Consider the following 24,727-nt stretch of genomic DNA (forward strand, 5'->3'; position numbering starts at 1 on the left):
CAAATGTCCCAATTTTCGCGGGACAGTCCCATTTTTTGGGGTCTGTCCCGCTGTCCCAACCGCGGGTCGCAGTGTCCTGCGGTGGGGGGGGGGGGGGGGGGGAGCAGTTGGAAAGCTCCTGTACTCGATGTTCTGCTTAGCAGAGCAGCGGTGAATAGTGGAGACAGAGGGAGAGGGGGCATCAGGGGGTACGGATTAAGGGGGGGTTCCAGCAGCAAAGCCGGATTAAGGGGGGGGGGGGGGCAGGCGGGTACGTACCATTGGCCCCACAGTTTTAGGGTTCCCCCGGCTCGAGTAGCTCTGTCCCAGCTCAGAAGCTCCCCCGTCCTGCCAGCAACAGCGGCAGCATTGTGCTACAGTCAGCACACGCTGCTGCGTATTGGCAGGTCTGTGGTGTTACAGGGAAGCAGCAGTCTCCATGCTTTCTTCTGCCTGTGCGGGTGTGTAGGGGGGAGCGACCACCTCCTCTGGGTTTACCTCTAGCTCAGGGGCCAAAATTCCATTAAAAAAAAAAAAATTCCGGAATTTGCATAATGGGGCGTGGCCTCGCGGCCCGCGATTAGGGCCACGCCCCCAACACAGCATGCACAGCAATGACATAGGGCTCCTCTGTCTCAAGTACCCTGTGCCCCCCCCGGACTCATAATCAGCCCCTGGGGGCATGCCAGCAGCTCACAGAGCGCTGGGCATGCCCCCCTCACTGACGAAAACGGGGACCCTCCCGTGAAGCCACGCCCCCTTTTCGCTGTGTGTGTGTGTGTGTGTGTGTGTGTGTGTGTGTGTGTGTGAAAGCTGGGAGGTATGCACCCTGCCTGTGCCATGTCCATACTATCTGCTTCTGCAGCTGCTCCTAGTGTCCTATAGATTTGGCCAGATCTGTGACTCATTTGACTAACTCCGCCCACTGTTGTGACTCCGCCCAGCGTTAGCAAATGAATCACAAGATCACAGATCTGGGCTATTATATAGGAGATATATATCTATTTGGGCATTAGAATAAACACGCGGGGCACACATTTTAATCTTTAAATCACATTTATTATTCCTATTACACGTTTTGTATATGTTGTATGTGTCATTATTTTAACCTCTATGTTTCGCTTATACTCGTAGTTTGTATGTTAGTCATTGTCACACTATTTTAAGTCAATAATAATAAAAGTTAAATTTTAAATAATAACATATAGGGGGATGTGATAATCAGGTCACTCCTCTTGTGCATCGACAATACAGCCTTTTTTTCTTTTTCCATTGTGCATATCACGGAGGACCCTGCTGTTCCTGATACTAGGGTCTGTATGTTTAAAGGAAAGAAACCTGAGGTAACGTTTCCTCCCTCTCATGAACTGAACGCTCTTTGAAAAGGCTTGGGAAAATCCTGACAAGAAGGTACAGGTTCCCAAAAGAATTCCAGTGGCATATCCGTTCCCCTTGGGGGACAGGGAAAAGTGGGAGTCAGTGGACAAAGCTCTATCGCGTCTGTCCAAGAAGGTGGCGCTTCCATCTCCGGACACGGCAGCCCTAAAGGATCCTGCGGATCGTAAGCAGGAAAATACACTAAAATCCATTTATGTCACTACAGGTTCGCTACTCAGGCCTGCCGTTGCTTCGGCATGGGGGAGTAGCGCTATTGAAAAATGGGACAGATAACTTGTCATCTGAGATGGATACACTGGACAGGGATATCGTGCTTTTGACTCTGGGTCATATCAGGGACGCTGCAGCATATTTAAAAGAAGCTGTGAGGGATATTGGCCTTTTGGGATCAAGGGCCAATGCGATGGCTGTCTCTGCTAGAAGGGCATTGTGGATTCATCGATGGAATGCTGATGCTGACTCGAAGAAGGCTATGGAGTCTCTACCGCTTAACGGTAGTGTCTGGTTTGGTGACGGCCTCACTGACCTGGTATCTACGGCTACTGCGGGTAAGTCGTAATTTTTACCTTATGTTCCTGCGCAACAAAAGAAAACGCCCAACTATCAGATGCAGTCCTTTCGGCCCAATAAATACAAAAAAGGACGAGGATCTTCCTTCCTTGCTGCGAGAGGAAGAGGAAAGGGAAAAAGGTCACAGGCTGTGGCAAGTTCCAAAGAACAGAAGTCCTCTCCGGCTTCTATCAAATCCACCGCATGACGCTGGGGTTCCTCTGCGGGAGTCCGCACCAGTGGGGGCACGTCTCAGACTCTTCAGTCAGGTCTGGGCTCGCTCGGCCCTGGATCCTTGGATATTAGAAATAGTGACCCAAGGGTACAAATCAGGGTTTCAAGACGTGCCCCCTCACCGATTTTTCAAATCGGCCTTGCCAGCTTCTCTTCCGGAAAGGGAGGTAGTATGCGCTGCAATACTAAAGCGTGTCAAAGTCAAGTCATTGTCACGGTACCCCCCGTCACTACAGGAGGAGGGTTTTTTATTCGAGTCTATTTGTTGTACCAAAGCCGGATGGCTCAGTCAGACCGATTCTGAACCTAAAATCCCTCAAAGTCAAGATGGAATCTCTCCGAGCAGTGATCTCCTGTCTGGAGGGAGGGAATTTTATGGTGTCGGTCGACATAAAGGATGCCTACTTACACGTTCCCATATATCCTCCACAGCAGGCTTACCTGAGGTTTGCTGTTCAGGATTGTCATTACCAATTTCAGACGCCGTTTGGTCTATCCACCGGCTCCGAGGATTTTCACCAAGGTTATGGCGGAAATGATGGTTCTCATGCGCAAGCAGGTAATCACAGTTATCCCGTACTTGGAAGATCTCCTCATAAAGACGAGATCCAAGGAGCAATTGCTGAAAAACGTTGCGCTCTCTCTGACGATTCTGCAACAACATGGTTGGCTCCTAAACTTGCCAAAATCACAATTGGTTCCGACGACACGGCTATCGTTCCTGGGTATGATTCTGGATACAGAATTACAGAGAGTCTTTCTTCCAGTGGAAAAGGCTCTGGAAATACAGAACATAAACATTCTGGAATTAAGGGCCATTTACAACGGTATTCTGCAAGCGGAACATCATCTTCGCGGTCTGCCCGTCTTGATTCAGTCAGGACAACATAACAGCAGTGGCGTACATAAACCGCCAGGGCGGAACAAAGAGCAGAGCTGCAATGGCCGAGGTCACGAAGGTTCTTCGCTGGGCGGAAAGACATGTCAGCGGTCTTCATTCCAGAAGTCGACAACTGGGAAGCAGTCTTCCTCAGCAGACACTATCTCCATCCAGGAGAGTGGGGTCTTCATCAAGAGGACTTTGCAGAAGTGACAAGTCGTTGGGGAATTCCTCAAATAGACATGATGGCGTCACGCCCTCAACAAGAAACTTCAGAGATATTGTTCCAGGTCAAGGGACCCTCAAGCCGTAGCGGTGGACATCCTAGTGACACCGTGGGTGTTTCCGTCGGTATATGTGTTCTTTCCACTTCCTCTCTTTCCAAAAGTGATAAAGATGGTAAGAAGAACAAGGGTTCATGTGATACTCATTGTTCCAGATTGTCCAATGAGGGCCTGGTATCCAGATCTTCAAGAATTACTCATAGAAGATCACTGGCCTCTTCCTCTACGGGAGGACCTGTTACAGCAAGGACCGTGCGTGTATCAAGACTTACCGCGGCTGCGTTTGATGGCATGGCGGTTGAACGCCAAATCCCAGCCCGGAAGAGTATTCCCAGTGAAGTCATTCCCACACTTCTTCAGACTAGAAAAGAAGTAACTGCACAGCATTACCACCGTATTTGGAGGAAATATGTGTCTTGGTGTGAATCCAAGAAGGCTCCTACAGAAGAGTTTCAGCTGGGGCGTTTGCTCCATTTTTTGCAAGCAGGTGTGGATGCAGGCCTAAAGTTAGGCTCTATTAAAGTACAAATTTCGGGTTTGTCAATCTTCTTTCAGAAAGAATTGGCCTCCCTTCCAGAAGTTCAGACCTTCGTGAAAGGCGTGCTGCATATCCAACCTCCATTTGTGCCCCCTGTGGCACCGTGGGATCTTAATGTGGTGTTGCAGTTCCTGCAATCTCATTGGTTTGAACCTTTACGTAAGGTTGAGTTAAAATTCCTTACTTGGAAAGTAGTCATGTTGTTGGCCTTGGCATCCGCAAGGCAGGTATCTGAGTTGGCGGCTTTGTCTCACAAAAGCCCCTATTTAATCTTACATGCTGATAGAGTGGAGTTGAGAACTCATCAGCAATTTCTGCCAAAAGTGGTTTCGTCATTTCACGTAAACCAGCCTATTGTGGTGCCGGTGGCTACTGACGCCTTGGCGGAATCGAAGTCCCGAGATGTGGTCAGAGCTTTGAAAATCTGTGTCGCTAGGACGGCGCAGATTAGGAAAACAGACGCTCTGTTTGTCCTGTGGGCTCCCAACAAGATTGGGGCTCCTGCTTCCAAACAGACTATTGCGCGCTGGATCTGTAATACGATTCAGCAGGCTCATTCTACGGCAGGATTGCCGTTACCGAAATCGGTGAAATCCCATTTTACCAGATAGGTGGGCTTCTCCTGGGCGGCTGCCCGAGGGGTCTCGGCATTACAGCTTTGCCGAGCTGCTACTTGGTCAGGATCAAACACCTTTGCGAAGTTTTACAAGTTTGATACCCTGGCTGAGGAGAACCTCTTGTTTGGTCGGCAGAGTCATCCGCACTCTCCCGCCCGTTCTAGAGCTCTGGTATAATCCCCATGGTTCTTGAAGCATCCCCAGCATCCTCTAGGACGTATGAGAAAATAGGATTTTAATACCTACCGGTAAATCCTTTTCTCTTAGTCCGTAGAGGATGCTGGGCGCCCGTCCCTGTGCGGACACTATCTGCAGTACTTGTTTAATAGTTATTGCTTGTGTTGCACAAAGGTTGTGTTTCGGTTATGGTCAGCCTGTTGCTGATTTTGTTCATGCCGTTGACTGGACTGTTTGCTAATGCCTTGTTGTACGGAGTGTTTTGTGGTGTGAGCTAGTGTGTATCTCACCCTTAGTTTAACAATAAATCCTTTTCCTCGAAATGTCCGTCTCCCTGGGCACAGTTCCTATAACTGGAGTCTGGAGGAGTGGCATAGAGGGAGGAGCCAGTTCACACCCATTTAAAGTCTTAAAGTGCCCATGTCTCCTGCGGATCCCGTCTATACCCATCGTTCTTGAAGCATCCCCAGCATCCTCTACGGATTAAGAGAAAAGGATTTACCGGTAGGTATTAAAAACCTATTTTTTATTCAGGTTTTGCAATTGAACAATAATAGGATGTGAGTACAGGAAAGGGAATCTGGGTACACACATTGTATATGGAACAACTCCATAGCACAGAAGTCGATATGGAATAATCATGAATGATAACAATTAGTAATGTCACCGGTTTACATAATACAGAGTTGAGTACATAATGTTTGAATGATATAACATTTAGATCCTCAGGAAGTCTCAGAAAAGCTAGGCCTAGGAGGATTAAACATCGGAGACTAGGGAAGGGGAAGGATTAATATAGTCAGCAAATCTAGACTGCCAATAATTACTCCAAGGACAGTAAAGGGCTGGAGGCTGAGGAGCAATATGCCGCCCCAGAAGTTTCAAACAACTCCCCATTATTTGTAACAAGATCAGGGTCCAGATGTTTCTTTTCTTCTTTTTTTTCAAATCGGTAAAGAAAGTAAAATCTTAATGGATTGGGGTTTGTCATTTTGTGCATTGAATTCTTTACATATTTTATATGCATTATATAAAGTATACTGTATCTGCCATATCACTGCTTTGACAGAAGGGTCAACTGGCATCTTCCTGTCTGCTGCCAGATGAGCTTTAACTTGATGTTTTTGTTCTGAGAAGAGTCAAGGAAAGTAAAGAATGCTTAGGATATAGTGAATATCAATCTGTAATATAGTATGTATTAAATCCTTCGGCACACTTCAAAGTCACCATAATTAACCGGAATGCCCAGCATTCAGCTGCATCTCCATACAGCTAGCCACAATACGCCATGCAGCACAAGATGCCTGGCCTGAGTGAGCCTCCAGGTACCGTGCAACTCTGCTAGCGTTTGGCGTCTTTTTTGTTTTTGTTTCGGAAAATGCGTCTTTTGGGTATATGCAATTCCGGGCGAATTGCGGCTTTTTTTCGCCCGTTTTTAAATTCGACCGTTGAATTCCGGCCAACGGGTGCCGGAATTCGACATATTCAATAAAAAACGGATTTGACAGTCCCGCTGTCGAAAAACGGACCAATTGACGGATAAGTGCGTCCTGGATTTGACTTTTCCGACAGCGCAAAAATGGTGAAAAACACAGAAAAAAATTGCGTGGGGTCCCCCCTCTTAAGCATAACCAGCCTCGGGCTATTTGAGCTGGTCCTGGTTGTAAAAATACGGGGGGGGGGGGGGGGGGAATGGACAGGGGATCCCCCGTATTTTTAGAACCAGCACCGGGCTCTGCATCCGGTCCTTGTGCAAAAAGTACGGGGGACAAAAAGCGTAGGGGTCCCCCGTATTTTTGAACCAGCACCGGGCTCCACTAGCTGGGGAGTTAATGCCACAGCCGGGGGACACTTTTATACCGGTTCCTGCGGCCGTGGCATTAAATACCCAACTAGTCACCCCTGGTCGGGGTACCCTGGAGGAGTCCCCCCCCCCCCCCCCCCCCCCCCCCCCCCCTCCAGCCACCCAAGGGCCAGGGGTGAAGACTGAGGCTGCCCCCCCCCCCCCCCCCCCCCCCCCCACATCCAAGGGCTGCGGATGGGGGGCTGATAGCTTTGTGTAGAATCAAAGAATATTGTTTTTTGCAGAAGAACTACAAGTCCCAGCAAGCCTCCCCGCAAGCTGGTACTTGGAGAACAAGTACCAGCATGCGGGGTAAGGGGCCCTTGCTGGGACCTGTAGTTCTTCTGCAAAAAAAATACCCAAATAAAAACAGGACACGCACACCTTGAAAGTAAAACTTTATTACATACATGCCGACACACACATACTTACCTATGTTGACACGCCGCATGCTGGTATTTGTGGTTCTCCAAGTACCAGCTTGCGGGGGAGGCTTGCGGGGACTTGTAGTTCTTCTGCAAAAAACAATATTCTTTGATTTTAGACAAGGCTATCAGCGCCCCATCCGCAGCCCTTGGATGGGGGGGACAGCCTCGGGCTTCACCCCTGGCCCTTGGGTGGCTGGAGGGGGGGACCCCTTGATTTTAAGGGGTCCCCACTCCTCCAGGGGTGACTAGTTGGGTATTTAATGCCACGGCCGCAGGGACCGGTATAAAAGTGTCCCGCGGCTGTGGCATTATCTCCCCAGCTAATGGAGCCCGGTGCTGGTTCAAAAAATACGGGGGACCCCTACGCTTTTTGTCCCCCGTATTTTTTGCACCAGGACCGGACGCAGAGCCCGGTGCTGGTTCTAAAAATACGGGGGATCCCTGTCCATTTCCCCCCCCCCCCGTATTTTTACAATCAGGACCAGCTCAAATAAGCCCGAGGCTGGTTATGCTTAAGAGGGGGGACCCCACGCAATTTTTTTCTGTGTTTTTCACCATTTTTGCGCTGTCGGAAAAGTCAAATCCAGGACGCACTTATCCGTCAATTGGTCCGTTTTTCGACAGCGGGACTGTCGAATCCGTTTTTTATTGAATATGTCGAATTCCGGCACCCGTCGGGGATCCCCTGTCCATTTTTTCCCCGTATTTTTACAACCAGGACCGGCTCAAAGAGCCGAGGCTGGTTATGCTTAGGAGTGGGGGACTCCATGCATTTTTTTTTTTTTGTGGATTTTAACCCATTCCCACCCCTTCCCACTGAAAACCATGCTCTCTCAATTTTAGTCAGTTAGAAAAATATTATTTTAAAAAATATATAAATAATACTTGTGTCTCCTAATAGACAAACCAAGTACCTAATCCCTTCTATTATAAATAGATATGCTGTTAGCAATAAAAAAAAAAACACAAAAAAAAAACATGTTTTTAAAAAAAATTTATTAAATTCCGCCAGCAAAGTGAGGCAGAATGAAATTGACGAAATTACTGTCGAAAAGCACTGTTGTCGAATCGACATTCTTCAATTGAATATACTTTTGTCGAAAAGCCGCATTTTTACCATTGCAGACATGTCGAATTTGTGAACTGTCGAATTTCAAAAAGTCGAATCTGAAAAGTCCGTTTTTTTGTCGAAAAGTACTGTATTGCATTGGCGAATTTTTTTTTTTGTGTCGAAAATGCCCCGTTTTTCGGCAATTCGACCGCAATTGCATATACCCCTTAGTCACAATGCGAGTAGAATGCACAAGGAGACTGCTGAGCAATGTAATATGCAACACTTGTATATTATGTGTGACTGAGTCTTTACAAAACACAATGGAACTTTATTTGGAATAAAGCTGCAGATGCTACATTGTAGCACTTCGTATACAGATACAGAGACTCAACTGTACACAGGTATACAAGTGTTATATGTCACATTAATCAGCAGTCTCTCCTCTTGCATTATAGTCGCATTGGGCTGCGTCTAAGACGCATTTTCTACAACTAAAGACATACGGCAAAGATTCTCATGCAACATGTCGTGCCAAGAGGGTCTGTTTGGTGTGACTACACCAAAGATGTATGAGGACATATCTGTATGTTGAGTGAAGTTCAAGTTGTCGTTCAGCCTCTCCAAATTCTATCATCTTTATCAAGGAGAATACTATGTACCCAAACTGAAACCCCATTACCAACAGTACAGCAGTGTATAGTCATTTTCCTTTAAATCAGATAGTTACGCTGTTGAATTTTGGCCCTTTCTTTCTTATCTAATTGCCTCCCAGGCAGTTCAGTGGAGGTTTCAGTTTGGAGGCCCTGGGAGTGTGGGCTCAGCTTAAAGTAAAGAAAATACCCGTTTGGTAGAGGCCTGTTTCAGTCAAGGTGATGCAAAAGCTGAAGGGTCTCCTTTTTATTAGGTTGTTTCTTTTTATTTTTATTTGGGGGGGGGGGGGGAGTTGAGATGTGCGAAAGTTTCTCAGCTGCAACTCTCAATTAAGTTTGTGTAAAAATGTAAGTACCCCTTTCAGATCTCCAATGCCAGATTCCACCCGGGAATTGGAAATGGGTCCTTCCCGGATGGGATCAGACATTGGAGCCTCTGCTCTGGCTTTCCGACTCCGGCAATGTGCATATTGCCGGGACGGTTGCCATAGCGGCAGAGGGCGGAGCGGACAGCGGAGGCGGCGCTGGGGGATGAGGCGGCGCTGAGAGATGAGCTCATCTCCGCGCCGCCTCTCCCCATGTAGTAAACGGGTCCCAGGTCGTATTGACCCGGGAATCCGTTTACGCTGCCACTGACCCGGTGTTCAACCCGGAAATAACCCTTCTTGTTACCCGGGCTAAATTACCAGGTCAGGCGACCCGGGAATTCTCATGGGGCCCTTTCACATCGCACACTGACCTGTGTATATTGTCGGGTCGATACCGGGTTATTTTTGCTATGTGAAAGGGGTACTGGGGATAAAATTGGGTTATCATAGATGGGGTATAATTGACAGCAGTTCTGGAGCTAGCGGATAATGCTTTTTTGCTATGTCCCAGACAGCCAATGAGAGTGCGATTACTGGGTTGGTGGTTTTTTTCGGTCTAGGAAAAATAAGAATTTACTTACCGATAATTCTATTTCTCATAGTCCGTAGTGGATGCTGGGGACTCCGAAAGGACCATGGGGAATAGCGGCTCCGCAGGAGACTGGGCACAAAGTAAAAGCTTTAGGACTAGCTGGTGTGCTCTGGCTCCTCCCCCTATGACCCTCCTCCAAGCCTCAGTTAGGATACTGTGCCCGGACGAGCGTACACAATAAGGAAGGATTTTGAATCCCGGGTAAGACTCATACCAGCCACACCAATCACACCGTACAACTTGTGATCTGAACCCAGTTAACAGCATGATAACAGAAGGAGCCTCTGAAAAGATGGCTCACAACAACAATAACCCGATTTTTGTAACAATAACTATGTACAAGTAATGCAGACAATCCGCACTTGGGATGGGCGCCCAGCATCCACTACGGACTATGAGAAATAGAATTATCGGTAAGTAAATTCTTATTTTCTCTAACGTCCTAGTGGATGCTGGGGACTCCGAAAGGACCATGGGGATTATACCAAAGCTCCCAAACGGGCGGGAGAGTGCGGATGACTCTGCAGCACCGAATGAGAGAACTCCAGGTCCTCCTCAGCCAGGGTATCAAATTTGTAGAATTTAGCAAACGTGTTTGCCCCTGACCAAGTAGCTGCTCGGCAAAGTTGTAAAGCCGAGACCCCTCGGGCAGCCGCCCAAGATGAGCCCACTTTCCGTGTGGAATGGGCTTTTACAGATTTTGGCTGTGGCAGGCCTGCCACAGAATGTGCAAGCTGAATTGTACTACAAATCCAACGAGCAATCGTCTGCTTAGAAGCAGGAGCACCCAGCTTGTTGGGTGCATACAGGATAAACAGCGAGTCAGATTTTCTGACTCCAGCCGTCCTGGAAACATATATTTTCAGGGCCCTGACTACGTCCAGCAACTTGGAATCCTCCAAGTCCCTAGTAGCCGCAGGCACCACAATAGGTTGGTTTAAGCGAAATGCTGAAAACACCTTAGGGAGAAATTGAGGACGAGTCCTCAATTCTGCCCTGTCCGTATGAAAAATTAGGTAAGGGCTTTTATAGGATAAAGCCGCCAATTCTGATACACGCCTGGCTGAAGCCAGGGCTACCAGCATTACCACTTTCCATGTGAGATATTTCAAGTCCACAGTGGTGAGTGGTTCAAACCAATGTGATTTTAGGAATCCCAACACTACATTGAGATCCCAAGGTGCCACTGGAGGCACAAAAGGAGGCTGTATATGCAGTACTCCCTTGACAAACGTCTGAACTTCAGGAACAGAAGCTAGTTCTTTTTGGAAGAAAATCGACAGGGCCGAAATTTGAACCTTAATGGACCCTAATTTGAGGCCCATAGACAGTCCTGTTTGCAGGAAATGCAGGAATCGACCCAGTTGAAATTCCTCCGTAGGGGCCTTCCTGGCCTCGCACCACGCAACATATTTACGCCAAATACGGTGATAATGTTGTACGGTTACATCCTTCCTGGCTTTGATCAGGGTAGGGATGACTTCATCCGGAATGCCTTTTTCCTTCAGGATCCGGCGTTCAACCGCCATGCCGTCAAACGCAGCCGCGGTAAGTCTTGGAACAGACATGGTCCCTGCTGGAGCAGGTCCTGTCTTAGAGGTAGAGGCCACGGGTCTTCCGTGAGCATCTCTTGAATTTCCGGGTACCAAGTCCTTCTTGGCCAATCCGGAGACACGAGTATAGTCTTTACTCCTCTCCTTCTTATGATTCTCAGTACTTTTGGTATGAGAGGAAGAGGAGGGAACACATACACTGACCGGTACACCCACGGTGTTACCAGAGCGTCCACAGCTATTGCCTGAGGGTCCCTTGACCTGGAGCAATATCTGTCCAGTTTTTTGTTGAGGCGAGACGCCATCATGTCCACCTTTGGTTTTTCCCAACGGTTTACAATCATGTGGAAGACTTCTGGGTGAAGTCCCCACTCCCCCGGGTGAAGATCGTGTCTGCTGAGGAAGTCTGCTTCCCAGTTGTCCACTCCCGGAATGAACACTGCTGACAGTGCTATCACATGATTTTCCGCCCAGCGAAGAATCCTTGCCACTTCCGTCATTGCCCTCCTGCTTCTTGTGCCGCCCTGTCTGTTTACGTGGGCGACTGCCGTGATGTTGTCCGACTGGATCAATACTGGCTGACCCTGAAGCAGAGGCCTTGCCTGACTTAGGGCATTGTAAATGGCCCTTAGTTCCAGGATATTTATGTGAAGTGACGTTTCCATGCTTGACCACAAGCCCTGGAAATTTTTTCCCTGTGTGACTGCTCCCCAGCCTCTCAGGCTGGCATCCGTGGTCACCAGGACCCAATCCTGAATGCCGAATCTGCGGCCCTCTAGGAGATGAGCACTCTGTAACCACCACAGGAGAGACACCCTTGTCCTTGGAGACAGGGTTATCCGCTGATGCATTTGAAGATGCGATCCGGACCATTTGTCTAGCAGATCCAACTGAAAAGTTCTTGCGTGGAATCTGCCGAATAGAATCGCTTCGTAAGAAGCCACCATCTTTCCCAGGACCCTTGTGCACTGATGCACTGACACCTGGCCTGGTCTTAGGAGTTTCCTGACTATGTCGGATAACTCCCTGGCTTTCTCTTCCGGGAGAAACACCTTTTTCTGTACTGTGTCCAGAATCATCCCTAGGAACAGCAGACGTGTCGTCGGAATCAGCTGCGATTTTGGAATATTTAGAATCCATCCGTGCTGTCGTAGTACTATTTGAGATAGTGCTACTCCGACCTCTAACTGTTCTCTGGACCGTGCCCTTATCAGGAGATCGTCCAAGTAAGGGATAATTAAGACGCCTTTTCTTCGAAGAAGAATCATCATTTCGGCCATTACCTTGGTAAAGACCCGGGGTGCCGTGGACAATCCAAACGGCAGCGTCTGAAACTGATAGTGACAGTTCTGTACCACAAACCTGAGGTACCCTTGGTGAGAAGGGCAAATTGGGACATGGAGGTAAGCATCCTTGATGTCCAGAGACACCATGTAGTCCTCTTCTTCCAGGTTCGCTATCACTGCTCTGAGTGACTCCATCTTGAACTTGAACCTTTTTATGTAAGTGTTCAAGGCTTTCAGATTTAAAATGGGTCTCACCGAGCCGTCCGGCTTCGGTACCACAAACAGCATGGAGTAATACCCCTTTCCCTGTTGTAGGAGGGGTACCTTGATTATCACTTGCTGGGAATACAGCTTGTGAATGGCTTCCAATACCGCCTCCCTGTCGGGGGTAGACGTTGGTAAAGCAGACTTCAGGAACCGGCGAGGGGGAGACGTCTCGAATTCCAATTTGTACCCCTGAGATACTACCTGCAGGATCCAGGGGTCCACTTGCGAGTGAGCCCACTGCGCGCTGAAATTCTTGAGACGGGCCCCCACCGTGCCTGAGTCCGCTTGTAAGGCCCCAGCGTCATGCTGAGGACTTGGCAGAAGCGGGGGAGGGCTTCTGTTCGTGGGAAGAAGCTGTCTGTTGCAGTCTTTTTCCCCTTCCTCTGCCCCGGGGCAGATATGAGTGGCCTTTTGCCCGCTTGCCCTTATGGGGACGAAAGGACTGAGCCTGAAAAGACGGTATCTTTTTCTGCTGCGAGGTGACTTGGGGTAAAAAGGTGGATTTCCCTGCCGTTGCCGTGGCCACCAGGTCCGATAGACCGCCCCCAAATAACTCCTCCCCTTTATACGGCAATACTTCCATATGCCGTTTGGAATCCGCATCCCCTGACCACTGTCGCGTCCATAATCCTCTTCTGGCAGAAATGGACATCGCACTTACTCTTGATGCCAGAGTGCAAATGTCTCTCTGTGCATCTCGCATATATAGGAATGCATCCTTTAAATGCTCTATAGTCAATAATATATTGTCCCTGTCCAGGGTATCAATATTTTCAGTCAGGGAATCCGACCAAGCCACCCCAGCACTGCACATCCAGGCTGAGGCGATTGCTGGTCGCAGTATAACACCAGTATGAGTGTATATACTTTTAAGGATATTTTCCAGCCTCCTATCTGCTGGCTCCTTAAGGGCGGCCGTTTCTGGAGACGGTAACGCCACTTGTTTTGATAAGCAGGTGAGCGCCTTATCCACCCTAGGGGGTGTTTCCCAACGAGCCCTAACCTCTGGTGGGAAGGGATATAGTGCCAATAATTTTTTAGAAATTAGCAGTTTTTTGTCGGGGGTAACCCACGCTTCATCACACACTTCATTCAATTCATCTGATTCAGGACAAACTACGGGTAGTTTTTTCACACCCCACATAATACCCCTTTTTGTGGTACTTGCAGTATCAGAGATGTGCAAAACCTCCTTCATTGCCGTGATCATGTAACGTGTGGCCCTACTGGAAAATACGTTTGTTTCTTCACCGTCGACACTGGAGTCAGTGTCTGTGTCTGGGTCCGTGTCGACCCACTGAGGTAACGGGCGTTTAATAGCCCCTGACGGTGTTTGAGACGCCTGGACAGGCACTAACTGAGCTGCCGGCTGTCTCATGTCGTCAACAGTTTTCTGTAACGTGCCGACACTGTCACGTAATTCCTTAATTACGGCCATCCATTCAGGTGTCGACTCCCTAGGGGGTGACATCACCATTATAGGCAATTGCTCCGCCTCCACATCATTTTCCTCCTCATACATGTCGACATACACGTACCGACACCCAGCACACACACAGGGAATGCTCTGATAGAGGACAGGACCCACTTAGCCCCTTGGGGAGACAGAGGGAGAGTTTGCCAGCACACACCAGAGCGCTATATATGTATAGGGACAACCTTACAATAAGTGTCTATCCCTTATAGCTGCTTATATCTGTTATTTTGCCAAATAAGTGCCCCCCTCTCTTTTTTACCCTGTTTCTGTAGTTGCAGGATGCAGGGGAGATTCTGGGAGCCTTCCTACCAGCGGAGTTGTGTGGGAAAAATGGCGCTGTGTGCTGAGGAGATAGCCCCCCCCCCCCCTTCACGGCGGGCTCTTCTCCCGCTTTTTTCTGGAAAACTGGCAGGGGTTAAATACATCCATATAGCCCAGGAGCTATATGTGATGTATTTTTTGCCAAATAAGGTAAATTCATTGCTTCCCAGGGCGCCCCCCCCCCAGCGCCCTGCACCCTCAGTGACCGAAGTGTGAAGTGTGCTGAGAGCAATGGCGCACAGCTGCAGTGCTGTGCGCTACCTTATGAAGACAGGAAAGTCTTCTGCCGCCGATTTATGGACCTCTTCTTGCTTCAGCATCTGTAAGGGGGCCGGCGGCGCGGCTCCGGGACCCATCCATGGCTGGGCCTGTGATCGTCCCTCTGGAGCTAATGTCCAGTAGCCTAAGAAGCCCAATCCACTCTGCACGCAGGTGAGTTCGCTTCTTCTCCCCTTAGTCCCTCGATGCAGTGAGCCTGTTGCCAGCAGGTCTCACTGAAAATAAAAAACCTATTTAAACTTTTACTCTAAGCAGCTCAGGAGAGCCACCTAGATTGCACCCTTCTCGTTCGGGCACAAAATCTTAACTGAGGCTTGGAGGAGGGTCATAGGGGGAGGAGCCAGTGCACACCAGCTAGTCCTAAAGCTTTTACTTTGTGCCCAGTCTCCTGCGGAGCCGCTATTCCCCATGGTCCTTTCGGAGTCCCCAGCATCCACTAGGACGTTAGAGAAATGTTATTTACATGTTAGCAGCAGAGAGAAGTATGGTATTGTCTTGGCTTCTGTTTCAATGGAAGCCTGTACCTATAGAGGGCGACGTGTGTTGGAGGAATTTGAATGTTTGGTGGCAGTTTGTATTACTTTTAATTAATTCAGCAGCCTGGGGAAGACATTCAGCTAGACTTTGTCGACGCTGGAAATTGCCTTGGAAGGGCTTATGATATTGCTTGATTATCAAGACGATAATTTCCATTGTTGCAGGTGATGCTTAAAAAGTGTCACTATTCAAATGATGTGGACCCTAAGTAGCTATTTAGTTTATTAGCTATTAGTAGCAATGGTTTCTGTGAAAACTGGCAACCTTTGGAAGGAACAGTGTTGGTGGACCCAACTTAGCATTACAAAAAGATCATAAAGGGAAAGACTAGAGGGGCAGTCAGCTCTGTACCCCTCCATGCCACAGGTACATGGTACAGTAATAATAGGAGAAAGGCTACCGTCCTGAAAAGAGTGCAGGGGATATCCCTACTAGGTTAGAAAGTCTCCGATTGCAAAACCCTAAAATAAGGATCTCTGCACAGAATCTAGAGAAGAAAAGGAGGACAAACGTGAACCACTCTCTGCAAGAGAGTCTGGATTTCAGGATAGAAGGTTCTGTGAAAAGTGATATGGATGAACTGAGCCTCTTCCCTTGGGAGGGGGTAAAGTAAAGGAGGGGGATGCCTGAACTTCTTTTCTAAATGTGCCCTTCCCATTAATGGTGGTATAATAGAAAATAATTGAATAAAATAAAAATAAAAAATAAGCTTCAGATCACAGGAAGATGACACTAACTGGCGTGTCTAGGAAGTGGCACAAAATAACTGTTCAGCACCATTAATAGCCGATTTACGTTTCCAGTATTCTCTTCTTTGTTAGTTTTCCAAATGTCAAGTTGGGCACCAAGTGACCATACCTCACCTCCTGTATGGGTGCATAATTCCGGTTCTGTTCAGATTTTCATCAGGAACAGATGTTGTCCAGGGCAGTAAATGCAGTTGGATTATGACCACACCTAACCGTGTATTTGATCATTTTCTAACTAAACTGTTATCTGGCCTGATTGCTGTATATGTGGATGTTCAGTAGATGGAGATATTGATGTATGTGACATACTGATACTTAGATTCTGTAATGTTATATCTCCTGGTTTAGGACAAAGAGGCTCTGCAGCATCAGCAGTACAGCAATGTGCTTCAGATTTCTGCTCTGCAGTCTAAGCTAGATGAAGCCCGCCACAGAGTACCTATGGAGGGAGACACTAACAGCCTGCTAAAGGAAGAACTACAGGCTGAGCGTGAGGCCCTCCAAAGAAAAGAGAAGGAGGTATGCATAACAGGCAGTGGAAACAGAAGATAATGAAGAAGCTAGGCACATAGTAATGGCATTTCTTTACAGGCTGAAAGTCTGGCTGAGCAACTTGAACTTTTTAGAGAAGATTTAATAAACAAGACTGATGAGGTCCTCCAGTTGAACATGCAGCTTGAGATCCAGCGCAAGCAGAGTGAGCAGGCTGTGCAGCAGGCTCAGGAGAAGTACCTTCTAATAAAGGCAAGTGAGCAGATTATAAATGGCTAGCGATGAGGCTGCTGTGATTAGTGTGTAATGGGTTTTGTTTTGTGAAACAGGAAGAAATGTCTAATCTGCGTTGTGAGAGAGTTTATACCAGCTCCAGCTCCTCAATGCAGCTCCCTCAGGCATTATTACAGGAGAAGAACCAAGAGATTGACCATCTGAATGAACAACTTTTGAGACTGCAGCGAGAGGTAGGAAGAAATTACATTGTGTTTGTTCTTCGTTAAACCAAACATGATGAACAAGTTACACTGGCTCATAAACCAGGTTTTACCTGAACAAAAAAAAGGAGCTTTATTGAGCAAAAACAGGGTTTTACTTTCTGTGTAGAGTCAACCTTACTCAGTTGGTGCTCCAGAGCTGTAAGAACCTCTCCCAAGGTGACTATCAGTGCCTCCACTCTGTGAATTTGTGCGGGTGACCATACCGACGCCGGTATTCCGGTTTTTAGTTGGCTGGGAAGGGGGGGTTGCGCTCGCCACGCAGCGGGCTTGGTGGCTCGCGCTCCCCACAGGTTCTATTCCCACTCTGTGGGTGCCGTGGACACCTAGGAGTGGGAATAGTCCCTGTTGGTCGGCATGCACAGTGCTCGGGATACCGGCGTCGGTAATGTGAATAACCACATCCCTTTGTGCCAATAAGTAACTCGTAATAGAGGCATCACCAACACTTCTTTGAATTTGCTAGATAGTTTCGAGAGGATTGTAGGCCTAGACTTTTAGAACCTTTGATGTGAACCTGGAGTTTCCGACAAGTGGTTTGGTTTAAAGTCATAAATCTTATTATAAGCTTTTAAAAAGAAAACATTAAGATTTGCTTGTTGGATTCTTTCAATGTTCACTATAACTGGAACAGTAAGGATGGTCCACAGTTGTCTTCAATTGATTTTCTCTATCGTCCTAGTGGATGCTGGGGTTCCTGAAAGGACCATGGGGAATAGCGGCTCCGCAGGAGACAGGGCACAAAAAGTAAAGCTTTAGGATCAGGTGGTGTGCACTGGCTCCTCCCCCTATGACCCTCCTCCAAGCCTCAGTTAGATTTTTGTGCCCGGCCGAGAAGGGTGCAATCTAGGTGGCTCTCCTAAAGAGCTGCTTAGAAAAGTTTAGCTTAGGTTTTTTATTTTACAGTGAGTCCTGCTGGCAACAGGATCACTGCAACGAGGGACTTAGGGGAGAAGAAGTGAACTCACCTGCGTGCAGGATGGATTGGCTTCTTTGGCTACTGGACATTAGCTCCAGAGGGACGATCACAGGTACAGCCTGGATGGTCACCGGAGCCTCGCCGCCGGCCCCCTTGCAGATGCTGAAGTAAGAAGAGGTCCAGAATCGGCGGCAGAAGACTCCTCAGTCTTCTAAAGGTAGCGCACAGCACTGCAGCTGTGCGCCATTTCCTCTCAGCACACTTCACACGGCAGTCACTGAGGGTGCAGGGCGCTGGGAGGGGGGCGCCCTGGGAGGCAAATGAAAACCTTTTTTGGCTAAAAATACCTCACATATAGCCTCCGGGGGCTATATGGAGATATTTAACCCCTGCCAGAATCCATTAAAGAGCGGGAGACGAGCCCGCCGAAAAAGGGGCGGGGCCTATCTCCTCAGCACACAGCGCCATTTTCCCTCACAGAAAGGCTGGAGGGAAGGCTCCCAGGCTCTCCCCTGCACTGCACTACAGAAACAGGGTTAAAACAGAGAGGGGGGGCACTAATTTGGCGTTAGAAATATATAAAAGATGCTATAAGGGAAAACACTTATATAAGGTTGTCCCTATATAATTATAGCGTTTTTGGTGTGTGCTGGCAAACTCTCCCTCTGTCTCTCCAAAGGGCTAGTGGGTCCTGTCCTCTATCAGAGCATTCCCTGTGTGTGTGCTGTGTGTCTGTACGTGTGTGTCGACATGTATGAGGACGATGTTGGTGAGGAGGCGGAGCAATTGCCTGTAATGGTGATGTCACTCTCTAGGGAGTCGACACCGGAATGGATGGCTTATTTAGGGAATTACGTGATAATGTCAACACGCTGCAAGGTCGGTTGACGACATGAGACGGCCGACAAACAGTTAGTACCGGTCCAGACGTCTCAGAAACACCGTCAGGGGTTTTTAAAACGCCCGTTTACGTTAGTCGGTCGACACAGACACGGACACTGAATCCAGTGTCGACGGTGAATAAACAAACGTATTCCTTATTAGGGCCACACGTTAAGGGCAATGAAGGAGGTGTTACATATTTCTGATACTACAAGTACCACAAAAGAGGGTATTATGTGGGATGTGAAAAAACTACCGTAGTTTTTCCTGAATCAGATAAATTAAATGAAGTGTGTGATGATGCGTGGGTTCCCCCCGATAGAAAATTATGGGCGGTATACCCTTTCCCGCCAGAAGTTAGGGCGCGTTGGGAAACACCCCTTAGGGTGGATAAGGCGCTCACGCTTATCAAAACAAGTGGCGGTACCGTCTATAGATAGGGCCGTCCTCAAGGAGCCAGCTGACAGGAGGCTGGAAAATATCATAAAAAGTATATACACACATACTGGTGTTATACTGCGACCAGCGATCGCCTCAGCCTGGATGTGCAGAGCTGGGGTGGCTTGGTCGGATTCCCTGACTAAAAATATTGATACCCTTGACAGGGACAGTATTTTATTGACTATAGAGCATTTAAAGGATGCATTTTCTATATATGCGAGATGCACAGAGGGATATTTGCACTCTGGCATCAAGAGTAAGTGCGATGTCCATATCTGCCAGAAGATGTTTAGGGACACGACAGTGGTCAGGTGATGCAGATTCCAAACGGCACAAAGGTGTATTGCCGTATAAAGGAAGAGGAGTTATTTGGGGTCGGTCCATCGGACCTGGTGGCCACGGCAACTGCTGGAAAATCCACCGTTTTTACCCTAAGTCACATCTCTGCAGAAAAAGACACCGTCTTTTCAGCCTCAGTCCTTTCGTCCCTATAAGAGTCATATCTGCCCAGGGATAGAGGAAAGGGAAGAAGACTGCAGCAGGCAGCCCATTCCCAGGAACAGAAGCGTTCCACCGCTTCTGCCAAGCTCTCAGCATGACGCTGGGACCGTACAGGACCCCTGGATCCTACATGTAGTATCCCAGGGGTACAGATTGGAATGTCGAGACGTTTCCCCTTCGCAGGCTCCTGAAGTCTGGTTTACCAAGGTCTCCCTCCGACAAGGAGGCAGTATGGGAAACAATTCACAAGCTGTATTCCCAGCAGGTGATAATCAAATTACCCCTCCTACAACAAGAAAAGGGGTATTATTCCACATTATATTGTGGTACTGAAGCCAGAAGGCTAGGTGAGACCTATTCTAAATCTAAAAAAATTTGAACACTTACAAAGGTTCAAATCAAGATGGAGTCACTCAGAGCAGTGATAACGAACCAGGAAGAAGGGGACTATATAGTGTCCCGAGACATCAGGGATGCTTACCTCCATGTCCAAAATTTGCCCTTCTCACTAAGGGTACCTCAGGTTCGTGGTACAGAACTGTCACTATCAGTTTCAGACGCTGCCGTTTGGATTGTCCACGGCACCCCGGGTCTTTACCAAGGTAATGGCCGAAATGATGATTCTTCTTCGAAGAAAAGGCGTCTTAATTATCCCTTACTTGGACGATCTCCTGATAAGGGCAAAGTCCAGGGAACAGTTGGAGGTCGGAGTAGCACTATCTCGGATACTGCTACAACAGCACGGGTGGATTCTAAATATTCCAAAATCGCAGCTGATCCCGACGACAAGTCTGCTGTGCCTAGGGATGATTCTGGACACAGTCCAGAAAAAGGTGTTTCTCCCGGAAGAGAAAGCCAGGGAGTTATCCGAGCTAGTCAGGAACCTCCTAAAATCAGTGCATCATTGCACAAGGGTCCTGGTAAAGATGGTGACTTCCTACGAAGCAATTCCATTCGGCAGATTTCACGCAAGAATTTTTCAGTGGGATCTGCTGGACAAATGGTCCGGATCGCATCTTCAGATGCATCAGCGGATAACCTTATATCCAAGGACAAGGGTGTCTCTCCTGTGGTGGTTACAGAGTGCTCATCTTCTAGAGGGCCGCAGATTCGGCATTCAGGATTGGATGCTGGTGACCACGGAGGCCAGCCCGAGAGGCTGGGGAGCAGTCACACAAGGAAAAAATTTCCAGGGAGTGTGATCAAGTCTGGAGACTTTTCTCCACATAAATATACTGGAGCTAAGGGTAAATTTATAATACTCTAAGCTTAGCAAGACCTCTGCTTCAAGGTCAGCCGGTATTGATCCAGTGGGAAAAACATCACGGCAGTCTCCCACGTAAATAGACAGGGCGGCACAAGAAGCAGGAGGGCAATGGCAAAAACTGCAAGGACTTTTCGCTGGGCGGAAAATCATGTGATAGCACTGTCAGCAGTGTTTCATTCCGGGAATGGAAACTGGGAAGCAGACTTCCTCAGCAGGCACGACCTCCACCCGGCAGAGTGGAAACTTCATCGGGAAGTTTTCCACATAATTGTAAACCGTTGGGAAATACCAAAGGTGGACATGATGGCGTCCCGTCTGAACAAAAAACGGGACAGGTATTGCGCCAGGTTAAGAGACCCTCAGGCAATAGCTGTGGACGTTCTGGTAACACCATGGATGTACCAGTCGGTGTATGTGTTCCATCCTCTGCTTCTCATACCTAAGGTACTGAGACTTATAAGACGTAGAGGAGTAAGAACTATACTCATGGCTCCGGATTGGCCAAGAAGGACTTGGTACCCGGAACTTCAAGAGATGCTCACAGAGGACTTATGGCCTCTGCCGCTAAGAAGGAACTTGTTTCAGCAAGTACCATGTCTGTTCCAAGACTTACCGCAGCTGCGTTTGACGGCATGGCGGTGGAACGCCGGATCCTAAGGGAAAAAGGCATTCCGGAAGAGGTCATTCCTACCCTGGTCAAAGCCAGAAAGGAGGTGACCGCACAACATTATCACCACATGTGGCAAAAATATGTTGCGTGGTGTGAGGCCAGAAAGGCCCCACGAAGAAATTTCAACTCGGTCGATTCCTGCATTTCCTGCAAACAGGAGTGTCTATGGGCCTCAAATTGGGGTCCATTAAGGTTCAAATTTCGGCCCTGTCGATTTTCTTCCAGAAAGAAGTGGCTTCAGTTCCTGGAGTCCAGAAGTTTGTCAAGGGAGTATTGCATATACAACCCCCTTTTTGTGCCTCCAGTGGCACTGTGGGATCTCAACGTAGTTCTGGGATTCCTCAAATCACATTGGTTTAAAACCAGTCAAATCTGTGGAATTGAAGCATCTCACATGAAAAGTGACCATGCTCTTGGCCCTGGCCTGGACCAGGCGAGTGTCAAATTGGTGGTTTTTTTCTCAAAAAAGCCCATATCTGGTTGTCCATTTGGACAGGGCAGAGCTGCGGATTCGTCCCCAGTTCTCTCCCTAAGGTGGTGTCAGTGTTTCACCTGAACCAGCTTATTTTGGTGCCTTGCGCCTACTAGGGACTTGGAGGACTCCAGGTTGCTAGATGTTGTCAGGGCCCTGTAAATATAGGTTCCAGGACGGCTGGAGTCAGGAAAACTGACTTGCTGTTATCCTGTATGCACCCAACAAACTGGGTGCTCTTGCTTCTAAGCAGACTATTGCTAGTTGGATGTGTAATACAATTCAGCTTGCACATTCTGTGGCAGGCCTGCCACAGCCAAAATATGTAAATGCCCATTCCACAAGGAAGGTGGGCTTATCTTGGGCGGCTGCCCGAGGGGTCTCGGCTTTACAACTTTGCCGAGCGGCTATTTAGTCAGGGGCAAACACGTTGGTAAAATCCTACAAATTTGATACCCTGGCTAAGGAGGACCTGGAGTTCTCTCATTCGGTGCTGCAGAGTCATCCGCACTCTCCCGCCCGTTTGGGAGCTTTGGTATTATCCCCATGGTCCTTTCAGGAACCCCAGCATCCACTAGGACGATAGAGAAAATAAGAATTTACTTACCGATAATTCTATTTCTCGGAGTCCGTAGTGGATGCTGGGCGCCCATCCCAAGTGCGGATTATCTGCAATACTTGTACATAGTTACAAAAATCGGGTTATTATTGTTGTGAGCCATCTTTTCAGAGGCTCCGCTGTTATCATACTGTTAACTGGGTTCAGATCACAGGTTGTACAGTGTGATTGGTGTGGCTGGTATGAGTCTTACCCGGGATTCAAAATCCTTCCTTATTGTGTACGCTCGTCCGGGCACAGTATCCTAACTGAGGCTTGGAGGAGGGTCATAGGGGGAGGAGCCAGTGCACACCACCTGATCCTAAAGCTTTACTTTTTGTGCCCTGTCTCCTGCGGAGCCGCTATTCCCCATGGTCCTTTCAGGAACCCCAGCATCCACTACGGACTCCGAGAAATAGAATTATCGGTAAGTAAATTCTTATTTTTTTTGTATACATATTCAGTGAGTCTCCTATTAATTAATACTACTGTATAGACTCAAGTCTCAATCTTGTAAGATTGTTACAAGAAGCGTTTAAGTTCAACACAGGCATTAGATTGTGTTATACTGTAGAAGTAGGAAACTGACAAAATACCTGACTCTTCCTCCTCGTACCAGTCCCTTGTGTTCACCCAAGGCTTACGCCTTACTTGCAAGTGCTCAGTCACAACAGTGTGCTGTATATGCGTTGGGTATGGGTAACCGGCGGTCGGCATACCGATGCCGGGGTCCCGGCCGCCATAATGTCAGGGGGACGAACACAACAAAGCTCCTTGCTGGCTCACTGCGCTAGCCACAGGTTCTATTCCCACTCTATGGGTGTTGTGGACACCCACGAGTGGGAATAGTCCCCGGCCCCCTGCCTGCATCCTGGTCGGCCAAGACCCCTCTATGCCCCCTCCCACAGGCAGTTTAGAAAAATGTGCCCTCAGGAGAAGATGCACATCTCTGCAGCTCCAGAGAGTTTTCTTCAATTTCTTTTAAAACTTTTATTTTCGGTATGCTGTTTGGGCAACAGCATACCTGCGTCATCAGAGTTAGGGGGGACGACGGTCACCAGCCTTACGAGGTGCAGAGCCGCTTCCCCGCTGCAGGTCCTCCGTCCTGAGGGGTTGTTGTTCAGCGGGGCACTGCGCCTTGGCTGTCGCAGCACGCCGCACACCCCTAACGCTGCCTGAAGGTGACATCGGTGGTGAGTACGAACTGGGGGCCCCGCTAGGGGGGTCCCCCGGTTCAAAGTGCGGCTGACCACGGGTGCGGCGTACGGGGCCCTCCTTGGGGGGTCCCGCTAGGATCCCCTATGTGTAAGCTGGCACAAAACTGCTTGACTAGCATTTGTTTTAAGCTGTTTAGGAGACTTTGCCAGTATAAAAATTATGTGCAGCTTCGGTGCCATTGCAGGGGGTGGAGCAGGACTTGGGGCGTTTTGGCGCCATCCTCTGCTTATTGCAGCCACCAACAGCACACATACAGTGCTTCCTGCATCACAGACACGCTGGATAACTGGTACAGGGTGTAGCAAGGTAGGAGAGCTGCTTGTGTACACTATCCTGAGCATATTTAGGATTGCAGTTGTTAGTGTTTACTATGTTTTACAGAGCTGACAGTCTCACTGGGGGGCTGTGCAGCTCAGGGTGTGCTGGTATCATCCCTCTCTCTGTGTCTCCTCTCACGTACAGTAGGGCAGGCTTGCATTATAACGGTCTGTATATGTTTTTGTACTAACTGTGAAATATGGGTAAGCACAAGCTGTGCAGTGTATGTCACACCAGATTCTCTCCATTATCTAATGACTCTGTTTCCTGTGAACAATGCAGTCAATCATCACAAATGAAGAGGCTGGGGGAAGAGGGTCCAGAGCCCCACTGGTTAGGGTCTCTTAAGACAATAATGTCAGATATGTCACCCCAGCTCACTGCTAATGTGC

The 24,727-nt window shown here is 48.4% G+C and overlaps 1 protein-coding gene across 1 annotated transcript in view; it reads left to right on the plus strand.

Moving 5' to 3' along the window:
- PCNT (pericentrin) overlaps positions 1 to 24,727 on the plus strand; it is a 474,261-nt gene that overhangs the window by 320,941 nt on the left and 128,593 nt on the right. Inside the window, exons 30-32 of the mRNA XM_063933256.1 lie at positions 16,409 to 16,579; positions 16,652 to 16,804; positions 16,882 to 17,019. Of these exons, the coding sequence (XP_063789326.1) occupies positions 16,409 to 16,579; positions 16,652 to 16,804; positions 16,882 to 17,019 (462 nt within the window). The remainder of the gene's footprint in view (positions 1 to 16,408; positions 16,580 to 16,651; positions 16,805 to 16,881; positions 17,020 to 24,727) is intronic.

This window comes from Pseudophryne corroboree, chromosome 7 (genome assembly GCF_028390025.1).
Source record: "Pseudophryne corroboree isolate aPseCor3 chromosome 7, aPseCor3.hap2, whole genome shotgun sequence".
NCBI classification, from domain to species: domain Eukaryota; kingdom Metazoa; phylum Chordata; class Amphibia; order Anura; family Myobatrachidae; genus Pseudophryne; species Pseudophryne corroboree.